Source organism: Diadema antillarum, unplaced genomic scaffold (assembly GCF_040938485.1).
Source record: "Diadema antillarum isolate AM-2024a unplaced genomic scaffold, OU_Dant_1.0 seq00000602_RagTag, whole genome shotgun sequence".
Classification (NCBI taxonomy): domain Eukaryota; kingdom Metazoa; phylum Echinodermata; class Echinoidea; order Diadematoida; family Diadematidae; genus Diadema; species Diadema antillarum.
This window is the reverse complement of record NW_027271530.1, coordinates 346,053-368,278: the sequence shown is the minus strand read 5'-3', so window position 1 is coordinate 368,278 and position 22,226 is coordinate 346,053. Positions and strand designations below refer to the sequence as shown.

At 37.8% G+C, this 22,226-nt stretch overlaps 1 protein-coding gene across 1 annotated transcript; it reads right to left on the bottom strand.

Annotated features, from left to right (window-relative positions):
• Nucleotides 1-2,539: 2,539 nt before the first annotated feature.
• On the bottom strand, nucleotides 2,540-11,465 carry LOC139735830 (deoxynucleoside triphosphate triphosphohydrolase SAMHD1-like). The gene is made up of 4 exons (XM_071646579.1): nucleotides 11,301-11,465; nucleotides 8,593-8,733; nucleotides 4,478-4,690; nucleotides 2,540-2,635 (listed from the first exon to the last, which is right to left on the bottom strand). Exons 1-4 carry the CDS (start codon nucleotides 11,463-11,465, stop codon nucleotides 2,540-2,542), a joined length of 615 nt encoding a protein of 204 aa, XP_071502680.1.
• Between the last annotated feature and the right edge of the window lie 10,761 nt (nucleotides 11,466-22,226).

Genomic DNA, 22,226 nt, shown 5'->3' with positions numbered 1-22,226 from the left:
AAATTCTCCTCGGTAACAGTGTGTAAGACAGGGAGCAAACACAGAGGGATTTCTTCCTAACGTATTCGTTTGCCCTCCCCAGCTAAACTTCGTATTTCTATAACGTAGCACATTTCTTTTGTTTTTCTGTTAATTCTTTGTCATATTCAGCCGTGACCATGTTCGTTATAAGCAAATTTTGCATTGTAGACTTTAGATAACAAATTTAGGACCTGAATCTTTACTTCGTGATAACAGAATTTTGATATATTTATTCGTTCTCAAGGATGGAGTACGTCACTGAGATTACACGTACGTTTGTATACGTTCAGAGAGATGTAAAAATTGTTTTCATTGATTCCTAAATATGTGAAGATAAACAAGCTTTTATAATTGAGAATTGGTAATATCTATTCAGGATTTTGCAGAGGAGTTTGTTCTCGACATGAAATTGCTGTTTGTTGTGAGTAGAATTCGTTTCCAACTCAAGAGAGCTGCATTGTTCAATATCTTGTTTGTTCCGAACGTCCGTGAGCTATATGCGAACCTCCGTGATGAAAACTATGCTATGTTTGTTGGGTTATAGAGACTGCCTAAATCAGATACATCTTAAAAAGGTATGTTATTATATGGGAGTGAGGATTAAAGTATGGGATAGTGAAATAAGAGGTCAAAATATTGAGTTTCTGTAAAATGCGCGTAAAGTGGAGAAAGTGTTTAGCGGAAGAGCAATATTTCAACAGAAATGACGAATTCATCAGTTGTCTACCAGTACGTACAAGTTAAGGGTACAAGCTTAATATTCTGCCAACACGTACACATGTCCCTTAAGATATTTCGTTACGATTTTGAACTGAATCAGATCTTTGCAAAGTATGTTAAATGGTATTCAAATATATGTGCAGTACTATTCCTTACGGACGTTCGCTGCTCTGGACATGGTAAACTTCCGCGGTGAATAAAAACTTGTTCCTCTGGGAAAATCCTAGTATAATTGGGTTCATATCAAAGCTTGAGTTATACTCTTTCTGGTAAGATAAATAATTTTGAGAATTTCCCACTTTTTAAATTTTACCTTGTTTTGGCTCAATTGTACATCGTTCAAAATTCTGACTCATATGTAGATATGTATATATATACATATATATATATATATATATATATATATATATCCCTAGTTGGCACCTTAGGGAGACATATTGGGGGGAAGTGTCTTCATTAGGGAGACAACTGGTCATTAAGGAGACAATTTTCGTGTCTCCATTGCGTAAATTGCCATTGAACATGTATTTTAAAATTTGCATATAAAACAAATGGAAATGTCTTCCAAATGACCCATCTAGGAGTATGTATATACATGCAAACACAAACACTCACAGGCACACACATACAAACAAACCACTTCCACTATATAACCATCACACATGCACAGAGATTCCACACTCACGCATACACAGACACACACAGCTATGCGCACACGCATATAAGTAGTCTTGTTGCTGTCCCAGTCTTGTCTCATGCTCATTATTTTGTTTGTTATTGTTCTGTGTGTAACTGTTTGTCCGTTTCTCTTAGTGGGCTGCTAAACTTTTTATGCCAAACTTTTCGTGCTGCTTTGTTGCTTTACTCAGTCAAATTTTGCATCGAGTTTTTAATACAAGAGGGGCCCACACTCTACAAGCATTGTCTTTTTAGTGGGTCCCTCCGTTTTTTTCAGACAGTGCATATTGACAATTCTTTCTTTTTCGTTACCTCTGCAACAATTGCAATGGATTGATGCTTTTAGTTTTCCAATTATTGTTGTTTTCTTTGTACAAATTTACATGCATTGTTTCTGTCACTCTAGAAAGTGAGATTTATGTTTATATCACTTTATTGTGGAAAAACTAATAAATTCGAACTTGAACTTGAACTTGAGTATACACAACTCACATATCCTCGCCTACACACCACACACCACACAAATTATGCACCCCCCCCCCCCCACACACACATACACGTACACATTACATCTACAAGTCATACCCACCCCACTCAAGCATAACACAGGAGCAACCACCTCAACCACACATTTCGTAGTGCATTTCAGCAGTAGTTTCTGCATCTTGAAGACAACAAGCGACGACAATGTGCAGGTATGATTCATTCTACCTGCACAAATTGACGCTTGCAAATTAAAGAACAAAAAATGGGAACTGCAGGAGCAGCCCAATTTGTCGCCAGGCGACAAAATTGTGCAGGGGCGACAGATTGTGCCTCCAACACCCTGCAAATAACATTTGTCGCTCCCTGTAGGGGCGATGATTTGTGCAGGGGCGACAATTCGTGCCGCAACAGACGTTCCCTTAGCAAATCACATTGCATGTCACAAACTGCGGCAGTTGGAAATGTTACTTGACGCCGCGGAAAACGGAAGCATTCATGTACACGACATAAATTTACTCCAATCCATTTGTCTTGCCTAAAATTTAGACAAGAACTCTGCTTTCGCTTGATTTATCAATCCAGCATTCACTAGACAATGCAATCTAACTGAAAGATTCACTTTACTAATCATTCCTTACATAATTGATATCGCAGTTGCCACTCTGTGATGATAGGCTGCGTAATGAAGCCTTCGTCTAGTAAGAAACAGGTGATTGAGATCACCTGCAACCTATTAAAAAAAAACAAAGAATAGAAACAAGTTTCAATATTACTCATTGAAATAAAACACGTTACTGGGTATTTTTCTTGTCATGAAGAACACATCCCAGATCATCCTAGAAAGGCATTGACCCTCATATCCAAACTCTTGTAAAATCTTGGCTAAAAGGCAATCAGTATAACTGACTTCACAACCATGTTTCTTGAATGATTACTGTTGTCCCCTGTTTGCCATGCTGCTGGGGCATTTCACAGTGCCCTCAACAGTTTGTTGCAGAAATTGAGTGAGGAGAGAGATGATTTTTTTTAATACTATACCGCCGTTCCTTTGAAGGTTGACGCGTTTGATCTAATAGAATGATCATTTGGTCCTGAGAGAACAAACAGCTATGCTATTCCGATAGTAAGTGTTGACTGTAATTTTAAGGAAAAAAATGTTTTTGGAGAATCTATTTTACTTTTTATATAATATTTATCACAACGTTCATCCGACAACCTCCAATACCACAACGATATGTTGTTGTTTTGGGGGTCTGTTTGTTTTTTTGTTTTTAATGTGTTTGTTTTTCCTTTTTGTTTTTGTTTTTGTTTTTACGCCGTGGACAAAGAGCGGAGAGGTTAGTTATCTAAATGTGCGAAAACAGCAAAGTGGTATATAACGTACATACTTATGCCCCTATACCCATTTCCCTCGTTCCACTGTATGTGTCATAGAACAATGCAGAATATCAATATGGAACCGAATTGGTTCATGGAAATGCAAAATCTAGCGAGCTCAGCCTTGATGGCTACTTTTTTACTTCCTACCAGTTTACCAAAACCATTATTTGTACAACTGCATTGGAAAACGGTAAAAGTACGCATAGTCAATAATTATACAGAATGAGAACATAATGGTGATGGGAGAAACCTCGATATTTTGATCGATGTGATTTTTTTGGGTCATCATAACAAAAATTGACATAAAGGATAACATGTAGACACGCTTGTCTACATTTTGAGAACCTCTTACGGCACGTCCCAGTTTACTATTTGAAGCGACGCATTTTTTTTTTTTTTAAGAGCAACCATGTTTAGGCCCTGCCATCACACCTTTGCGGGCAAGCTACACGGGCGAGTTAGGTGTAGGGACTTTTCAGTATATCGGACAATTGCTGATGGAGGAGGACAAAGATTTGTGGGAATCAGTACATATGTGTCTTATATGCTTGTTCTACTTAAATTCTACTTGCGGGTATGCTGTGTGAATTGTGTGCCTGGCGCGTAGGGGCTGCAACTCAGTGAAGGGATTCCTATGAAGGAATGACAGAGGTCCCACAGAATGTCATTATCGTGGCTGCATACGGGGACTGCGAAGTACCTGCGTAGGAGTTGCCTGCGAGGTGCAGCCGCTAAGGGCCTCATACAGACGTTCTGTGTGGACCTCTCCCAGTATCCCCGCTACTCACCCGATAAAAAAAGAAAAAAAAAGTTTTGGTCATGCTCAAATCTTTGCTGGGTTAAATCGGACTTGCATGCGCACCACGGGAAAACTACAGGCGAGATACGACCAACTGCCGAAAGCTCCGGATAGCAAATTTGTTTCTCCGCAAGACACTTACCGGCAATACCTCACAGACAACTCTCAGTACCCGTAAGTCGCTCGTAACAGAAGACGGATCGGCTTCAAAGCTCTTACGCGTCACACGGAATACACGGGAGTAGAAGGTAAATAGCACTTGTCTAATAGGTAAGAATCCCTCCAACAATCCCGCCTAGCTTGCCCTAAAAGGTGTGACACGGCCTTAAGAAACAACTCCACTATGATAAAAAAAAATCTTATTTTCTCTGTCTTTGTTTCCATCTGGCATACCTTATCTCTGAAGCAAATTTCTTTCCTTCTCTCTTCGTTTCGGGTAACGGTGCAGGCTTTAACAAAATTTAGAACGCGATCGACTTCAAATGCTGACGTGATGCCCAACATGCGTGCGTCTCTTGCAACATAGTCCCACTTCTGCACATCTACGCCGTTAATGTTGTTGTTGACAATCTGCTTCAGGTAGAACTTATGTGGAGGAATCAACTCCTTAAAAAAAGAATAATGATTAAACCCAAATAAAGTACATTGTCACAGCATGCTATCAGCAATATTATGCATTCCAATGAATGAGACAAACAAGATAACATGAAATGATGTAATACTTATTACAGCAACACATAGAAGGATCATGATTTTAGGCTGACTTTCTTTTTTTACAACCATTGAGCAAATTCGAGTCATGGCTAATACTAACCTCAAGGGCAGGTGTCTCATTCTTCAAAGCTCACTCCGGTTGGAAAGGAACATATATGTGAACGGTTCTTTGTAAGAAATTACAAGAAAGCTGTAAAACATGCTTCTAACACCACTTTGAGAAGAGAGTCCGTAAAAAAAAGAACCGCTAATGCACAAACACAAAGACATGATTTTCCTTTTTTACGGTCCGATTCTTGAGGATTATATGGAAAGTATTCTTACAAAAACTATAACAAGAAATTACTCGGAATACAAATTTCACCTATTCGGATTCCTCTCGTAAAATTGGGGCATCAAGTTTCGGTTGCTTCTGTAAAACATGGTCACACAAAAACATACACACACACATATACACACACGCATTTTTATATATCATGGTAATAATAATTGTATAGCGACAACTTTGAACAAAGAAAACGGGTTTTCATCGGGATTCCAACCCCACACGTCCAAAATGCTAGACAGGTGTTTTACAGATTGAGCTACAGAAGGCCCTATTTCGGTGTTCGTCCATTAACCCTTGATTCTCTTTGGTCATAGGATAAGAAGCTATAGATATGTGTATGTGTGCTGCACACATACACACACACACATTAAGCTGTAATAAACCTATAGAATGGAAATCAACTTTCGGGTAAATGCGAGTTATCGGCAAAACTGCCGGGAAAACTGCCCAGAAAAAAAGGAAAATTATTAAAAATTTTGAGCAAAGAAATGTGTTTTTCATTGGGATACGAACTCGAGATCTCTAGATTGATAGGCCGGTGACCTACATGCTGAACTACAAAAAGCCATAGTGACCCTTGATTCTCCTTGTTCGTGTGGTCAGTAGCTTTATAATAGTGTGCTCGTGTGTCCTTCCCCCCCCCCCCACACACACACACACCATCACACACATTAATCTGACATGAACCCAAATAGATGTAAATCAACTATGGGATAAATGTGAGGGGTTCGCCGAAGCTATGTAGCATTTTTTTTTTTCATCCCTTGGATTTTTTTTAGGTTTATACGTGGTGGTGGTGGTGTGTGTGTGTGGCACAGAGTTTTCACTTTTTATCATTTGTTTCTGGTCTCTTTTGCCTTTGTTATTTCATTTCAATGTGTATATATGTATAAATAGAGGTATACATATTATATATATATATATATATATATATATATATATATAATATATATATATATATATATATATATATAGTATACTATATATATACAGTATACACGTGTACATATATACGCCTAGTATACTATATAATTATATATATATATATATATATATATTTATACAACACCTCAGAATGATGTCGAATTGTGATTGGCCAAGAACATGTCACATGACATTCAATAGAAAATACCTACCAAACTCATTGACAGTGACAGCCATACAATAGGCCCCTGGCATGGGCCTATAGCACGGCTCGAAGGTACTATAGCACGGCTTCGTGGGGGGCTACTAATGCATGGCCGGCCGCTCACAGAGTTCTGTGGCTCACAGCAGCAAAGCGCCAGCAAACTACATTGTACGTGCTGGCCGGCTGCGCTGCGATGCGCTGCCGGTAAACAGACCAGTCGCGGCGGCGGAGTACTGCAACGTCCAACGTGTGTACGCGCAGCTACTTTACCTAGCTAGTTCCATGTATTGCGGCCTACCTACTGCTGTGTTTTTAGTTTTGACTCTGATCTGCTACGTGGACCACACTGATCCCAAAATCAAGACTTCATTTCAAGTTGAGAAACCGTAATTTGATTATTTTTCTGTGTTTTTATACAAAATCATTTTCGGAAATAGAGAAAGTCTAGACCTACTACTAGATCTACCGACGTCTCAGGTAGGCTTAACAGTCAGGCCTAACTCGATCTAACGTTAGCGTAGAATGGGTATAGACCCTGCGGAGTTTGTGATTCCTGTGACTGTGTGGTCGAATCATGACGAGTGTTTGAAAGCAGTACACAGGGTGGTTTACAATTCTCGGCCTAATTGTTACATTTATTTTTGGGCCTTCCTGAGTTAGCGGTCACTAATGTACTGTGATTGTGGACAAGGTGTTGTATAAAACGAATAATTTATGATTTTGTTCGTGCATTGAGGCACGTAATACCGCACTCGGCGCGAGATTCGCCACTGGTCTATTCAACGCGGCGCTACGCGCCTTGTTGAATAGACCAGTGGCTTATCTCGCGCCTCGTGCGATATTCGTGCCCTATGCACTCACAACTCATAAATTATTCGTATAATATATATGAAGAGTTTGTTTGCAAAAACCGATAAGTTCATTGTTGAAGATTTTGAAGTACGATCTCTGTCATAAAGTACAAAATAATACCTTTTAAATGATATATTGGTCACTACATATTGAGGTATATTTTTGAAGTTATGGTCAAAAGAAGCAAAAATTCTCTTATTATTCTCTTTATTTTTCTTGACCTTTAATCGCAAATATGTCCATTTGACAAATATGGACTTATCGGTTTTTGCAAACAAACTCTTCATATATATATATATATATATATATACAGTATACTATATTATTATACAAATACATAATACGATCAAAAATTTACTTTTGTTCTATCTAAGGCTGTGCTTATCAACTTCCCCTGTTTAAACGACTTTCGAAAGCTCTTTCGATAGCCCTTTCGAAAGCCCTGTCCACTCCCCTGTACTATTAATGTGCCGCTTGTTTTCGTCGGCTGCGTTTATCAACTTTCCCCTGTTTAAACGGCTTTCGATAGCCCATTCGATAGCCCTTTCGAAAGCCCTTTCCATTGCCCTTTCGAGAGCCCTAAAGCCCTGACTGCCTGTACTATGAATGTGCCGCTTGTTTTCTAAGAAGGGACGGCGAAAAGCAATTACCATCGTAAAGACATGATTATCTTCCTTTGAGAGTGACGAGTCATGATACAATGCTACATGAATCAATTGTCTAGCCTATCTGTGAGGCAGCTCCAGTTTAGCACATACTTCAAATATTTATGAGTAGCGGCATGAGACATGGGATCAAAGGGAATGAGACTGTTGTTACTCTATTTCTTAAACCTTGTTGGTGAAAGAAACACCTCCTTGTTCCAAGCATATGCGTGCATTACACACAGCTGTATACACCTGTGTACACGTACTCGTGTGCACTTTACGTAGCGCGCGTCTTTTCAGAAACCGGAAACGCATGGTTACGTAACCGCAGTAGGGCGACCTAAAGGGCTTTCAAAACAGCTTTGCGTTTATCAACTTCGGAAGGCTTTTACAAACAGGTTTCTGATAACCTGTTTAGGAAACCTGTTTGGATCGTCACAAATTTGGGGCTTTCGAAAAGGCTTTCCTAAAGGGCTTTCAAAACTGCTTTGCGTTTATCAACTCGTGAAAATTCCTGGAAAGCTGTATGGATGACCTGTTTCTGCCGAGAAAGGAGAGTTGATAAACGCACCCTTTCGTAAAAGGCTTTCCTAAAGGGCTTTCAAAACAGCTTTGCGTTTGTCAACTCGTAAAAATTCCTTGAAAGCTGTTTGGATAACCTGTTTCTGTGCTAACAGAGAAAAGGAGTTGATAAACGCAGCCTAAGTAGACTATACGTGTGGCAAAATTGTTACCAATGACTCCCTGTAAGAATTAAAACGCAAAGAAATGAAAAATTTAACGACCAAACAAAAAGAACGAGAATCAGACTATCAAACATTGCACAGTATAGGCCTACCTCCTTCTTCGTGTTCTTGACGTCAATCAGTTGACAAATAACATGCACTTCCTTGTCATCAATTCGAAATCTGCGGAGCTTGTCGTATAAATTGTTTGCTTCGATTAGATGTCTTAGAATGCGTACAGATTGTTCTTCGTGCTAGTCGTTGGGAAGGGAGCAGAGATAAAGTGAAGAGAGTGGAGGTCTTATGCACGTTAGTAGTGACATGATATTTCATTGTCACGTTTTGATTGTGTTTGTTTGTTTGTTTTTTGTTTGTTTTTTTTTGTTTTTTTTAGTACTGCAATATACTAATAATCTGATATTGGCATTATTACAAAGACTGACAACAATGACTGTTGAGACATTCGTGGTATAGTTGAATATTCAGACATGAATACATATCAGGATGCAACGGCATTATGAAATCTTTGAAGGCTTCCGTGGTGGTAGAACGTTGGGTGGTAGAAGGCTTCACGGTACACCACGTATTCTTTCTAGAGTATGTGAGTGGCCCTGAAAAGGGCCTACCCAATCCCGTCGTTGCGGCAAGCATGTTCTCGCCGTTCTCAGGTGATTGCAAAACGTCGGAATTGGGTAGGCCCTTTTGAGGGCCACTCACATATACTCCAGAAAGAATACGTGGTGCACCATGAAGCCTTCTACCACCCATCGGCATTATGTTTCCAGAAGGTAACATCCTACTTATTTCGACATGTTGTGTTTTTCGAATTATTTTTAAGTTTCAAGTTTCAAGTTTATTTCATATTTCCACTTTCTCAGTGATGGGATTACAAAATGATTGACAATAAAACAAAAGTACACAATATATACAACCACATCTTTTGTTTGAAAAAAATAAAACAAACAAACATTCAACACAAATATAAACGGTCATTATCGTCTGAGGATATCACAAATCAATGTCATAAATATGATGGGGCCTACATAAAATCAATGATGCTTGTAAAAACTGTAGGTTCCCGAATTTATAGGCGTGAAATTATACGGAGAACGGACTTGTTTATCTTGACCAATTTAAATTGTACCAGTGCAAAATCAGTATTAAGAACGAACTATCGAACCACATGAATACTTCAGTATCGCTTAAATGAGACTGTACATATTAGCCGTGTTTACAAAAGGAAGTGCTATAACGGTATCGTTAAATAACGTAGAGCTGCGGACAAAGACAAAAGACTGGGGTATTAAAAAAAAAGGTAGTTAAGAGCCGAGTAGTGTGTATCCACTAAGTAATAGCCGTTTTGATTTGTGTTTGAAGGTGAATAAAGATAAGGAAGAAGTAGTATATTGAGGGAGGTCATTCCAGTATCTGGGTCCAGTAAACATAATTGAAGACCTGAATATAAGAACGACCCAAGTCCAATTTTTGGCCAAATTCAGTTTGACATGGGGAATTGTAGCTTATGCATGGACTCATCTTGTGTATAAATGATAAATCCTAATTACCCCCGGAAATGCCAGAAATGAATGAGTTAAATATTATATTAATGTAAGAATGAAGGACTTGGGTCATTCTTACATTCATATTATAGCGCCCTCTCTCATCCTTCTCTCATCTCTATAGCAGAATATCATATGAATCAAAGAACGACCCAAGTCCATCACACAAAATGGCCTCTCCGCAATTACTGTAAATGTTAACTGTCATAATAATATGTGTTCTATTTTTTATATACAATGTTGCCTTCCCGTCACAGTTGAATAGAATATTATTGGACAAATAAAAAAAAAAGATTTTTATTTCATTTACTTGAACTTCCATGGACTTGGGTCGTTCTTATATTCAGATACTCAATTGTTTTCTTGGCAAAAATAGTGCAAGTACGGGGAAGGTGATAAGCGTCACTCTGACGAGTGGGGTAGTAATGAATAGAGCGATTTCTTTTGAACATGTGGATAAAAACAAATGGTAATTCATTAGTTGTTAGTTTATACATGAAAATTCCAAGATTATAATAAAATAGGTTTTGAATTTTCAGAATTCTGTTTTGATGGGAAAAAAAAAGAGTTGATATGAGCAAAATATCCGGCATGGTTTATAATTCTTAATGCACGCTTTTGAATACGAAGAAGGGAATCTAATAATAGATTAATTGCATTTCCCCACGACAAAAATCCATAGTGTGGAGATATTAAAGAAGAATATATACCCTGCAAAATATAAACAGGGAACAAATGTTTAGACTTATTTACAATTCCAATATTTCTGGACAAAATTTTACTTACAAAATTACTACGAGTTTTCAAAGATAATTCTCGGTCAATCCAAAGCCCTAAAAACTTTGCGTTATCAACCTGCGTTGAACGTTTATCATTTATTTTGATTAAGAATTACTGAATACCATTAATAAGTTTTTTTTTTCTATATTCAGGGATAATTTGTTCGCATAAATTCAGGATTGCACAGACCTAAACTCAATATTTATAATATCAATTAATGTATTAGGGTCTCGATTAGAACAAAACAAACTTGTGATTTCAGCAAAACAAATAAATGATAAAATTGGTGATAATTTTTGAAGGTATAAGATGTATAAGATAAATAAAAGTGTGCCCAAGAGGGAGCCCTGTGGGACTCCACATGAAATAAGTTTTAACTGCGAATTATAGCCGTTAATGTTAACAAATTGCTTTCTATCGGTTAAGTAACTCTTAAACCATAGGTCTATATACTTCTTCAGAAAAAATATGAAGTATAGTACCTTCCAGTCCTTTCCTTGTTCAGTCATGAATTCCTGATATGTGTGCGAGAGAGGCCCATGTCCAAGATTGTGACACAAACCGGCAATTTCTACGCATCGGACATCGACCTCCGTCATCTTGCTGGTCTTGTCGGCTTTCAGTCTTCTAGCGAGTACACCTGCCATGTGACAGACGCTGGAATGTAGTAATGAAGAGAGTAACACTGTCTAAACGTAACCATGCATCACATAACCAAACTAGAAATGTTGCTATGGCGACTGATGCCTCCGCCATAATGCATGATTCTCCCAATAGGTGTATAGTACAATGTCTGCACAATGTGTGATGACAGAGTCACATAGGTATCCTAACTGGCAAAATATTGAAATGACAGGTTTGTCAGAAATATCTTGAATGTTCACTTTCCTTGAACTGGGTTTGCTATAATTGTCCAGGTACACATATTTGGGAAATTGGGAATTTTTACTTGACTTCTGACTGACCCGTCTATAAGTTTATGCATTGACTAATTTCCAAGGTATGACGAAAGAATGTAATTACAGTACAATATATATATATATATATATATATATATATATATTTTTTTTTTTTTTTTTGGGGGGGGGGCATTGAAACCTGGCCTTTGACTCTCAACCTTTGACCTTTGACCTTCTGGCTGAAAATTTTGCCGGAGTATCTCCATTAGGTAATGCATGTATATATTAAGTTTTAAAACTAATAATGCAATCATTGCATATATTAGTATATGAGGAAAATAGTAAATATTTGGATTCAGTAAAAAGTTGACCATGACCTTTGACTCCCTGATTATTGACCCATGACCCCTAAATTCCTTAGATAATCCCTGCCAGTCAGTACATGCGTATGTACCAAGTTCTATGAAGATATATTGAACATATTGCAACATTTTCACCTAACCTTTGACCTTTTGACCTTTGACCTTATGACATGAATTTCTCTCTGGAGGATCTTTCTGCAGTAGTACATATCTACACTAAGTTTCAAGAAAATACCTTCGGGCATTGCATAGATATGGGGGAAAAAGTAACTTTTTTGGCATTTGACCTTGAACTTTTCACCTTCGACCTCTTACCAATATCACTAAAATCTAGTCAACCAATTGTCCCATCACACATCATGCTTGGACCAAGTTTCGTGAAAGCTGCGTCATCCAGTTTGGAGTTATCACGTAAACAGATAAATTTTAGGATTTGACCTTGATCTTTGACCTTTGAACTCTGTCCAATTTCACTCAAAAACTAATCAAGTCATTGTCCCATCATACATCTTCCTAGGACAAAGTTTGGTGAAATTTGCTTTATCCAGTCTTGAGTTATCGCGTAAACGGATGAAATTTCATGATTTGACCTTTGATATTGGCCTATTTCACCCAAAATCTATTCAAGTAATTGCCCTATCATACTTTATACTTGCACCAAGTTTGTTGAAATTGCAGTCAATATTTCTCAAGTTATCGCGCAAACGAAAGCGGACGGACGTACGGACAATCCGAAAACACAATGCCTCCAGCACCACTTCGTGGCTGAGGCATACAAATGCCTCAAGCACTGACTTTGTGTCAAGGTTGAAACTAGATGGAATGGATGAATCTAGGCAATGTTGCGGGGTTATATATATATATATATATATATATATATATATATATATATGTGTGTGTGTGTGTTTGTGTGTGTGTGTGTGTGTGTGTGTGTGACCCTGCACCTCAAAACAAACAAAAAGTTGCCAGACATGAATTTTTAGTTAAGATCATATCCTGAAAGAGCAGATTTTAAGCTTTAAAATAATGTATAAATCAAATCAAATGGTCTCTCATAACTGAATCTCTCATCTGAATATTGGAAAAAAAGCACAAACTCAGGAAAAGTGAGAAAACTGAGAATAGAGGGTCTGAAGTACAGAGTCTATTCAAGCGCTTAATCTTTACCAAACCGTGCTGGCTGTGCGATGAATGGGACAACAAACAGGAAGTAAATCACCAGAGTAACAACAATGAAGGGATTACCATATTGAATTGAAATTAAGCATGCCTCATTAGCCTATTCTGTCCATAATTAATGCAAATTTTCAAAGCAGTAGCATTATCTTTCCAAAAGTTATTAGAGTTGAAAGTGAAGAGAGTGGACAAGGTTTTTCAGAAATGAAAAAGGGATTCTAAAGACACACCTAATCACACTATTCTACCAGCTTTAAAATGATGTATAATTCAAATCAAATGAACTCTCCTAACCTATCTAAATATTGCAAAGAAAGCACAAACTCAGGAAAAGTGAAAAGTGAAAAAGTGAACTGAGAAAAGAGGCTCTGAAGTACAGTGTCTATTCAAGCGCTTAATCTTTACCAAACCATGCTGGCTGTGCGATGAATGGGACAAAAAACAGGAATTAAACCACCAAAGTAACAGCAATGAAGGGATTATTGGATAAATCTGAAATTAAGCATGCCTCATTTACACATTCTGTCCATAATCAATGCTTACTTTCAAAGCAGTAGCACTATCCTTTCAAAAGTTATTAGAGTTGAAAGTGAAGAGTGTGGACAAGGTTTTTCAGAAATAAAAAAGGGATTCTAAAGACACACCTAATCACACCTTTCTACCAAAAATGTCGAGATAAACTGCTAAAAAACGCACTTTCCTGCCCGTTTTATGATACCAAATTTTAACATAATGTAACAGAAGACCCGATCTTTCAGAAAATATGAAAAAGTCAAGTTCGGCTATGTTGACCCATTTCACTTATTTTCAGTCCTCACACAAAATCAGTGTGTGCGACGTTATGTTCGTTTTGAGATGCACGGTCATATATTTACATCTATATATAACATATGAAGAGCTCAGTTGCAAAAGGTACTACATCCACTCCAATGACAACATCGGGAAATTGACCAATCAGAGAGCAGCATTGGCTTGACCCTCTACCATTGTCAACTGACTTTAATCTGTAAACAATACCAGTTGGCTTTTGGCTTTTTGGCTTTCTGTTAAAATCACCACGCAAATCTGACCAATACCTTGAAAAACTCATCACATTTCGATCAATTCAAGCAATGTAGGAAAATGAAGAAGATCTCATTGATAAAACAAACCATCCCAGGAGAAGGATCGTGAATTAAAAGCAGTCGACAAGAGTAAAGGAGAAACGACGGAGAAACTGGAGAAATTACGTAACTCTCATGTAGTCCCACGTACTGCATTTACTGTTAGTTTCCGGTACCGTGCGTTACTGCTAGGGTGTTGAGTTTGAACCATAAACTGTCCCCAGAATAAAGTAAAGACACTGTGTAGGTATGGTCTATTTCTTACATAAATAGCTTCACAGCTAATAAGTGTTTGACAAGTAGTCTGAAAGCAAAGTTACTCTGTTAAAATGTATACAATGGCATGAAATTCTGACATCCTACCAACAGTGCTTTACCTGTGGGTATGATGTGCTATTCTATACGAGCATAATGTCAAGTAACAGGGCTTGAAAGTACATAGTGACATACAGCTTTGAACGCTAGACTTATATTCATTCTTGTAAATGACACCTTTTACTTATACAATGCCACAAAGGTAATACCAAATGTGCGTTTAGTATAGGTGGTCATATTACTCATCGACGATCTTGATTTTTATCAGCTATTAGATTATCAGATTTCTCTTACCTGATAAAGAACATACAAGAATGAAATTCATGTAATGAATTTAATTACAGTGTTGAGAGAATACAGAACATTCAGATGCTGCTTTTCCAACTTTTCCCTTAGAAGTTACAATGAAAAAAAAAATGAAGAAAAGATAATGAATACAATATTCTTGAGACACGTGAAGGGAGAATTCACAGAGAGAAAAATAGCCAAAAATGTAATACATAGAGGACAAAGATAAGAAATCATGAGATAAAGCTCGTGAGAGGAAAACAAAAGGAGAAAAGGGAAGAGAGAAATCACCTGGTGAAATATTGTGACCCCTCCCTATCTATAACCGTTCACGCATAATGGATCCCCCCCCCCCCATGCTTATGACCAATGACAGTCATTCATTCAAAATATTAGTCAGCAAGGGAGAAGTGGGGCATTAGCGATGCACATTGGTTTTACTATTCTTGATGCTAAATAGGGCGGGGCATTGTCAATTACCTAAGCCCCCTTGACCTCGTATCCCATCCCCATCAACACCTTTGCTTAAAAAAAAATAAACCCGCGAAACATGTCATAATATCACACTGAATATATCTGTGGCATGCGAAATTTCGGTTTCAAAAGGTACTACATCCACTTTCGGTTGCAAAAGGTACTATATCGACAAAAATACAAAAATGTTTAAATCATTAAAAAAATGAATGAATGGACCTGGATTTTCTTAGAGAGTAGTTTTAGTGTTGTATCATCTAGCAGTACAATAGGGGGAAATATCATTCCAGTCTGAGCTTCCTAAATATGATAATTAAGAAATCACGTTTTTCTCAGAACTTGAAATTATGGATGTAGTACCTTTTGAAACCGAACTTTTCATATACACATGTATATATATATATATATATATATATATATATATATATATATGACCGTGCACCTCAAAACGAACATAAAGTCGCACACCCTGATTTTGCGTGAGGACTGAAAATAAGTGAACTGGGTCAACCTAGCAGAACTTAACTTTTTCATATTTTCTGAAAGAGCGGGTCTTCTTTTATATTATACTAAAATTTGGTATCATAAAACGGGAAGGAAAGTGTGTTTTTTTAGCAGTTTATCTCGAACATTTTTGGTAGAATAGTGTGATTAGGTGTGTCTTTACAATCCCTTTTTTATTTCTGAAAAACCTTGTCCACACTCTTCACTTTCAACTCTAATAACTTTTAAAAGGATAGTGCTACTGCTTTGAAAGTTGGCATTAATTATAAACAGAATGTATTGATGAGGCATGCTCAATTTCAGTTTAATGTGATAATCCTTTCATCGTTGTTACTCTGGTGGTTTACTTCTTGTTTTTTGTCCCATTCATCGCACAGCCAGCACGGTTTGGTAAAGATTAAGCGCTTGAATAGACACTGTACTTCAGAGCCTATTTTCTCAGTTCACACTTTTCCTGAGTTTGTGCTTTCTTTCATTTGATTTGAGTTATACATCATTTTAAAGCTTTAAGTCTGCTCTTTCAGAATATGGTCTTAACTAAAAATTCATGTCTGGCGACTTTTTGTTTGTTTTGAGGTGCACGGGCACACACACACACACACACACACACACACACACATATATATATATGTGTACTAGGTTTTTCAAAAAACATTTCCCACTTTTGATTCTTAATAATTCAAAAACTATATATCAGGTAATATTGTCATTGATATGAGTGATAGCTGAAAAGTGTACAATTTGGTTGAAGGTGGTTTGAATATGAAAGCATAAATCAGTTTCATGAAATCCATGATTAATTTCACAGTTAGGTTCCAGATTTTGCTCTATTTTCAACCCTCTGTACAAAATTTCACTTAGCACAGGGGTCAATGGGTGTGTATGGGAGTGTGTACTACATCCACTCCAATGACATCATCGGGAAATTGACTTCATCTGAAAACAATAGAAGTTGGCTTTTCGCTATTTGGCTTTCTGTTAAAATCACCACGCAAATCTAACCAGTATCTTGAAAAAACTCACATGAGCGCCACCAAGGGGGGGGGGGGGGGGGGGGGGGGGGTGCACGCCCCTGCAGACCAGCCAAAAAAAAATAAAAAATAAATAAAAAGCATATATTACCACCATTTCACTTCGTGAGCGAAATCGACGCCGGATACTAAAAGTATATTCTTTTTTTTTCATATTTTTTAATATTTTCACGAGGGCAAAAAGTTCGTGGGAAAAATTTGAATCGCACCCAGGGCTCTGGCAGCTCTGATTTTATACATTTCAATTTTATGGTGTTTAATATTCACCGACAGCACGGGTCACCCGTACAATACGTTACGGAACACGTCCGTGCACGTTCTGCAATAATGTACGGTCTATATTACTATGCACAGCACTTTACTTCTGACCAATCCGAATTGAGAATGCGAGCCCAAGTGCGAGCCTCAGCCTCAGCTCCTACCAGGCCCATGCCTGCAGGACTCTATGGTCCTGTCTTTACGTACGTTACTTGTCTATGAAATGCATACCGGTATGGTAACCGGAGAGTTTACCCCCCCCCCCCCCCCCCCCCCACCCACCCCCAAAAATAAAAATAAATAAATAAATAAATAAATAAATAAGGGGGAGGTTCCCCCTCCCACACCCTCTCACCGCTCGGTCTCTTCGCTCCCTCGCCGAGATCACCATTTCACACCGTCACAACCCACTATTAAATGTGCCCCCGTCGATTTTAATGTCCTAGAAATTTGTCTTCAAATGCTCGATAAACGCGACTTTTGCACTCTGATTTTACAAAATTGAATGCAAAAATAATGTATCTAAGCATAACGTTTACAATAATAATCTATCCAGTGTGCACCAGATCGCACAATTTCACATTTAAAAACATGTACATTATAAATGAAATGTAGAAAAATACTGAGATAACAACGTATGCTTATGAATACGTTCCACCAGCAATGTATGATAAAATTATGCACACCGTATGTGCATGTGCATGATGATACAGGAACCAATAAATCATAGAAAGAAAAAGAAGGGTGCTGTTCGGCTTTGCCGGATATGGCTGTGTGTTATCCCATTCCTGCAGTTCTTTGTCGAGTTTTACTCATTTTAAATCCCGGTGCATTATGAACTTGCTATTATGAATTCAAAATGACATTTTGACTCTTGGGGACTTTTATTCATTTACCAGAGCGTTATATCTTCGGTAAGTTTTTCGTTATTCCTGTGACCGATTACCGTCTTGCCTATTGTCTCCATTCGTTAAAGTGTGTGCTGGAAAGGTATGAAGAAACGAGACCGTCCAGCCCCCGGCCCCGATTGCGCCGGGGCGATGAAACCGGCGCCGACAGCCTCCGCACCAACGCCCACAGGATACGCAGATCCGAAAAAAAAAAGTGTCGTAAGGATACGAAAGACAAAATGCCGAGTGAAACTGAAATGATCAGAGATATGTGGCTTCGCATGCCTTCTCTCGATAAGCTTTCAAAGCAATTGGATAGTCTGTGTAGCCGTATGGACACACTGGAGACAAAGGTCAAAGATCTCGAAAGCCAAAACAGAGATTTTGAAGAGGGGGTTGGGCATTTTGATATTGAAACTAAGTGGCAGGAGATACGAGAGGTACTTGTCATGAAGGCATCATCTGTAGAGCTGAAGAAGGTCAATGAGCAGATTGTTGATCTAGTGAATAGGAACAAGCGAAACAACATAGTGATTCATAACATTCCTGAAGGTGCCGAGGGTAGTACACCGGATTGCTGCGGGCTTGTACAGAGCATCCTCCGGGACAAGCTAGGAATCCAGGCCAGTATGGAGATAGAAAGAGCCCACAGAACCCCGATGGCTAGACTTTTCACCCAACTTCGCAACGCCAACGGAAAGCCTCGACCAGTCCATGTTAGATTCCTTCATTACCGGGATCGTGAGTCAGTACTGAAGAAAGCCACACAGACAAAGAACCTGGAGGTCCAAGGTCAACGCATCTTCATTTCTGACGACATACACAAAACCACACGCGAGCAACACCTTCGCATAGTAAAATATTACCTGGAATTCAATCAGATCATTTTATTGTACAAATTTCATTCAATGACAATCAACCCAAAAGGGGAAGAGGTTTTTGGAAAATGAATTGTCATTATCTTCATCATGATTCAGATTTTGTTAATCTTATCAAAGGTACAATTATTGATTTTAAGGAAAACCATAAACATTCTGACTGCAATCCTAACATATTATGGGACTCTTCGAAGTGTGTTATTACAGGTGTTAGTATGGAATATTCCTCCAGGAAGAAAAAAAGAGAGAAAAGAATGAAAAAACTAAGTTATTATTTGTTATTGATAAAATAAGCTTAAGGTTGACTAATACGGGCCATTTCCGGATGACAATTCCCTTTTTACAAAGTTAAAAGAATTTGAAGAAAAGCTTAATAAGATTTATGATTTTGAGACAAGATGTTTAATTACTCGATCCAGGATAAGATGGGTAGAGGAAGGGGAGAAAAGTGCGAAATATTTTTGTAATTTAGAGAACAGGGGCTGGCAAAAGAAAATATTTCTAGACTGAAAAACCATGAAGGTAACTTGATAACAGACCCAGTTGGAATTCTAAGAGAAATCCAATCCTTTTATGGTGAATTATACTCTTTTAGCGATAATGTCCAAGAAATAATTGATGGAAATGATATTAATGCATCTCTCTTAGATAAAATTGATATTCCACAATTATCTGAAGATCAAAGACAATCTTTAGACTCCCCTCTTTCAAAACAAGAACTGTTTAATGTCATTAAATCTATGAATACGAACAAAACCCCTGGCTTTAATGGCTTACCTGTAGAGTTTTACATGGCATATTGGCTTGAAATAAGTGACATGTTGATAAGTTCTTTGAATTTCTCCTTACAAAATGAAGTTTTGCCCCCCTCTCACAAAGGAATGGCATAATTACTCTTCTCCCTAAGAAAGACAAAGAACCTCTTTTTATTAAGAATTACCGTCCTATTACACCGTTGACAACCGATTATAAAATTGTGGCCAAGTGCTATGCGAACCGTCTTAAAGATAATAAAAAGTTTTGGTACCTCAAAAGTTTCCCTGAATTTCCTTGTCTTGGTTTGTGTTTCAGGTTAAAGCACGTTGTCTGTGAGAACTACTCACCCCAAAGTGCTCTCATGTCTTAGTAATCATGCAATAATGGTTTCGTACCAGAGCCGTCGCGGTACCGCGTCGAGGTATAGTATTGAACGAAGCCACTGACTGCGACCAGCAGCGTGCAGCCCCATACGCATAGCTAACTGCGACCAGCAGGCTTCGCATTGTAGCATTCAGGATCATGACAGAATTAGTATCGCGGGTATATGTCAACTTAAAATCCCAAAATTTCTTCAATTTGAAGACTTACCAATTAAGTTGAAGTATTGAAAACAGGCTTCGGAGAACGTTTGGTTCTGCCAATAGTGCCTTTTTGTTCGAATTGATGACTGAATGTGACTCGGTCGAGAGGACCTTGGGAGAGCTACATACACTGAATACTACGGCCAGCGCATGCGCACACATACATCTTATCCGTTCATGGATTTGAAATGTGTGCGCATGTGATGTGTTCGCATGTACTGGCTGTTGTATTCAATGGTTTTCTTACAGACCGCATTCCAATGAAAAGAGGAATTTTTCAGGGATGTCCAATCTCCCCTTATTTGTTCTTACTTGTAATAGTGATAATGGCCATTTTCATAAGACAAAACAACTTAATTAAAGGTATCCCAGTTAAAAATCAAGAAGTTGAGATCTCTTTGTTTGCGGACGATTCTGCGTGTTTTTTAGACGGTACAGATAATTCTTTTTCTCAACTTTTTAAAACTTTGCTCTTATTTGGTCAGTTTTCTGGATGTAAAATCAATTTCAGTAAAACTGAAGCTATTTGGATTGGCTTGAAGAAAGGAAACCAGGTTTTCCATATGAATCGTGGTGTTTCATGGAAAAAATCTCATTTCAAGTGTCTGGGAATTGTTTTCTTTTTCTTTGAATGTTGCTTAAATTTATGATTTGAATTATAAAGAGAAATTGAAAAAAATAGAACAAACTCTAAACTGCTAGAAAATAAGAAATCTTTCATTAATTGGCAGAGTTTATGTGATCAAAACCCTTGTGTTGCCCCAACTAATATACCTATTTTCTGTTCTTTCTATCAAATTTCCTTCTTCCTTTTTTAATTTTGAATATATTATTCTTTAAGTTTATTTGGAACGGAGGTAAAGACAGAGTAAAGAGAAAAAGCAATGTGTGTTATACATAATTTATTATACTTAAGGAAATGTCAGAAAAGTGCATCTGTACCATATTATTATTTCCTTCAATTTCATCAAAGAAAGTATTTGTGCAATGCCTTTCAGTGAACCAATAACTTAGCGTTATATGGATTTGGCACATATTATTGGAGTCTTGAAATCAAAACACAGATTGATGTTAATGACCTTCACAGAACATTAGGCGTTTTCACATCAGCCCGATGTTTCGAAATAGCGCGCTATCTTCTGACTTGGGAAATTGGAAAATATCTCGAGCTTGGATTTTTATCGGGCTGATGTGAAAACGCCTATTGTATCATTTCACTTTTTAAAGATAACAAAGTTTTACAATGAACAGTGCTTACCCTAACGAGTGGTCGAAACGAGTGTGAACTGCACAGGGATATACAAAACAAGCAGGTCCCAGCTGTTTTATATCCCGAAGTCGCTGAAACTCCGGCGTGTCGATGATTAACATACAGTACGGGGGGATTTCGATGATGCCGTGTATCGCATCGTTGATCGTCTTTGAGAGTGCAACATATTGAAGATAAAAAACAGTAATAATTCTTCGTATTAAAATCCAACATCTCATGCCTGAAAGACGTTTTGAATACACTCTAACTTTATAATTCACAACAACACATTTTAAGATGCTTGACACCTAATAATCCCACACAACCATGTAGAAATTCGAACATAATTTAAATCACTGATTAAAATCTTTGAGATGTCAATTCAAAGGAGCATTCTGAATAAGTCATTATACTTTGTTGAATTTAATGCTCTAAGAAATATAGTATGTCTATAATGATAATATGTGACCGTGCACCTCAAAACGAACATAAAGTAGCACACACTGATTTTGCGTGAGGACTGAAAATAGGTAAAATGGGTCAACCTAGCCGAACTTGACTTTTTCATATTTTCTGAAAGAGCGGGTCTTCTCTTACATTATGCTAAAATTTGGTATCATGAAACGGGCAGGAAAGTCTGT

What these genes read in the sequence shown, in the direction of transcription:
- LOC139735830 (XM_071646579.1), bottom strand. Translation starts at nt 11,465, where the DNA reads ATGGCAGGTGTACTCGCTAGAAGACTGAAAGCCGACAAGACCAGCAAG. An exon ending in AACAAGGAAAGGACTGGAAG is followed by an intron (nt 8,734 to 11,300) that starts GTACTATACTTC and finishes CCCAACGACTAG; the next exon opens with CACGAAGAACAATCTGTACG. An exon ending in AAATTTGCTTCAGAGATAAG is followed by an intron (nt 2,636 to 4,477) that starts GTATGCCAGATG and finishes TTTTTTTAATAG; the next exon opens with GTTGCAGGTGATCTCAATCA.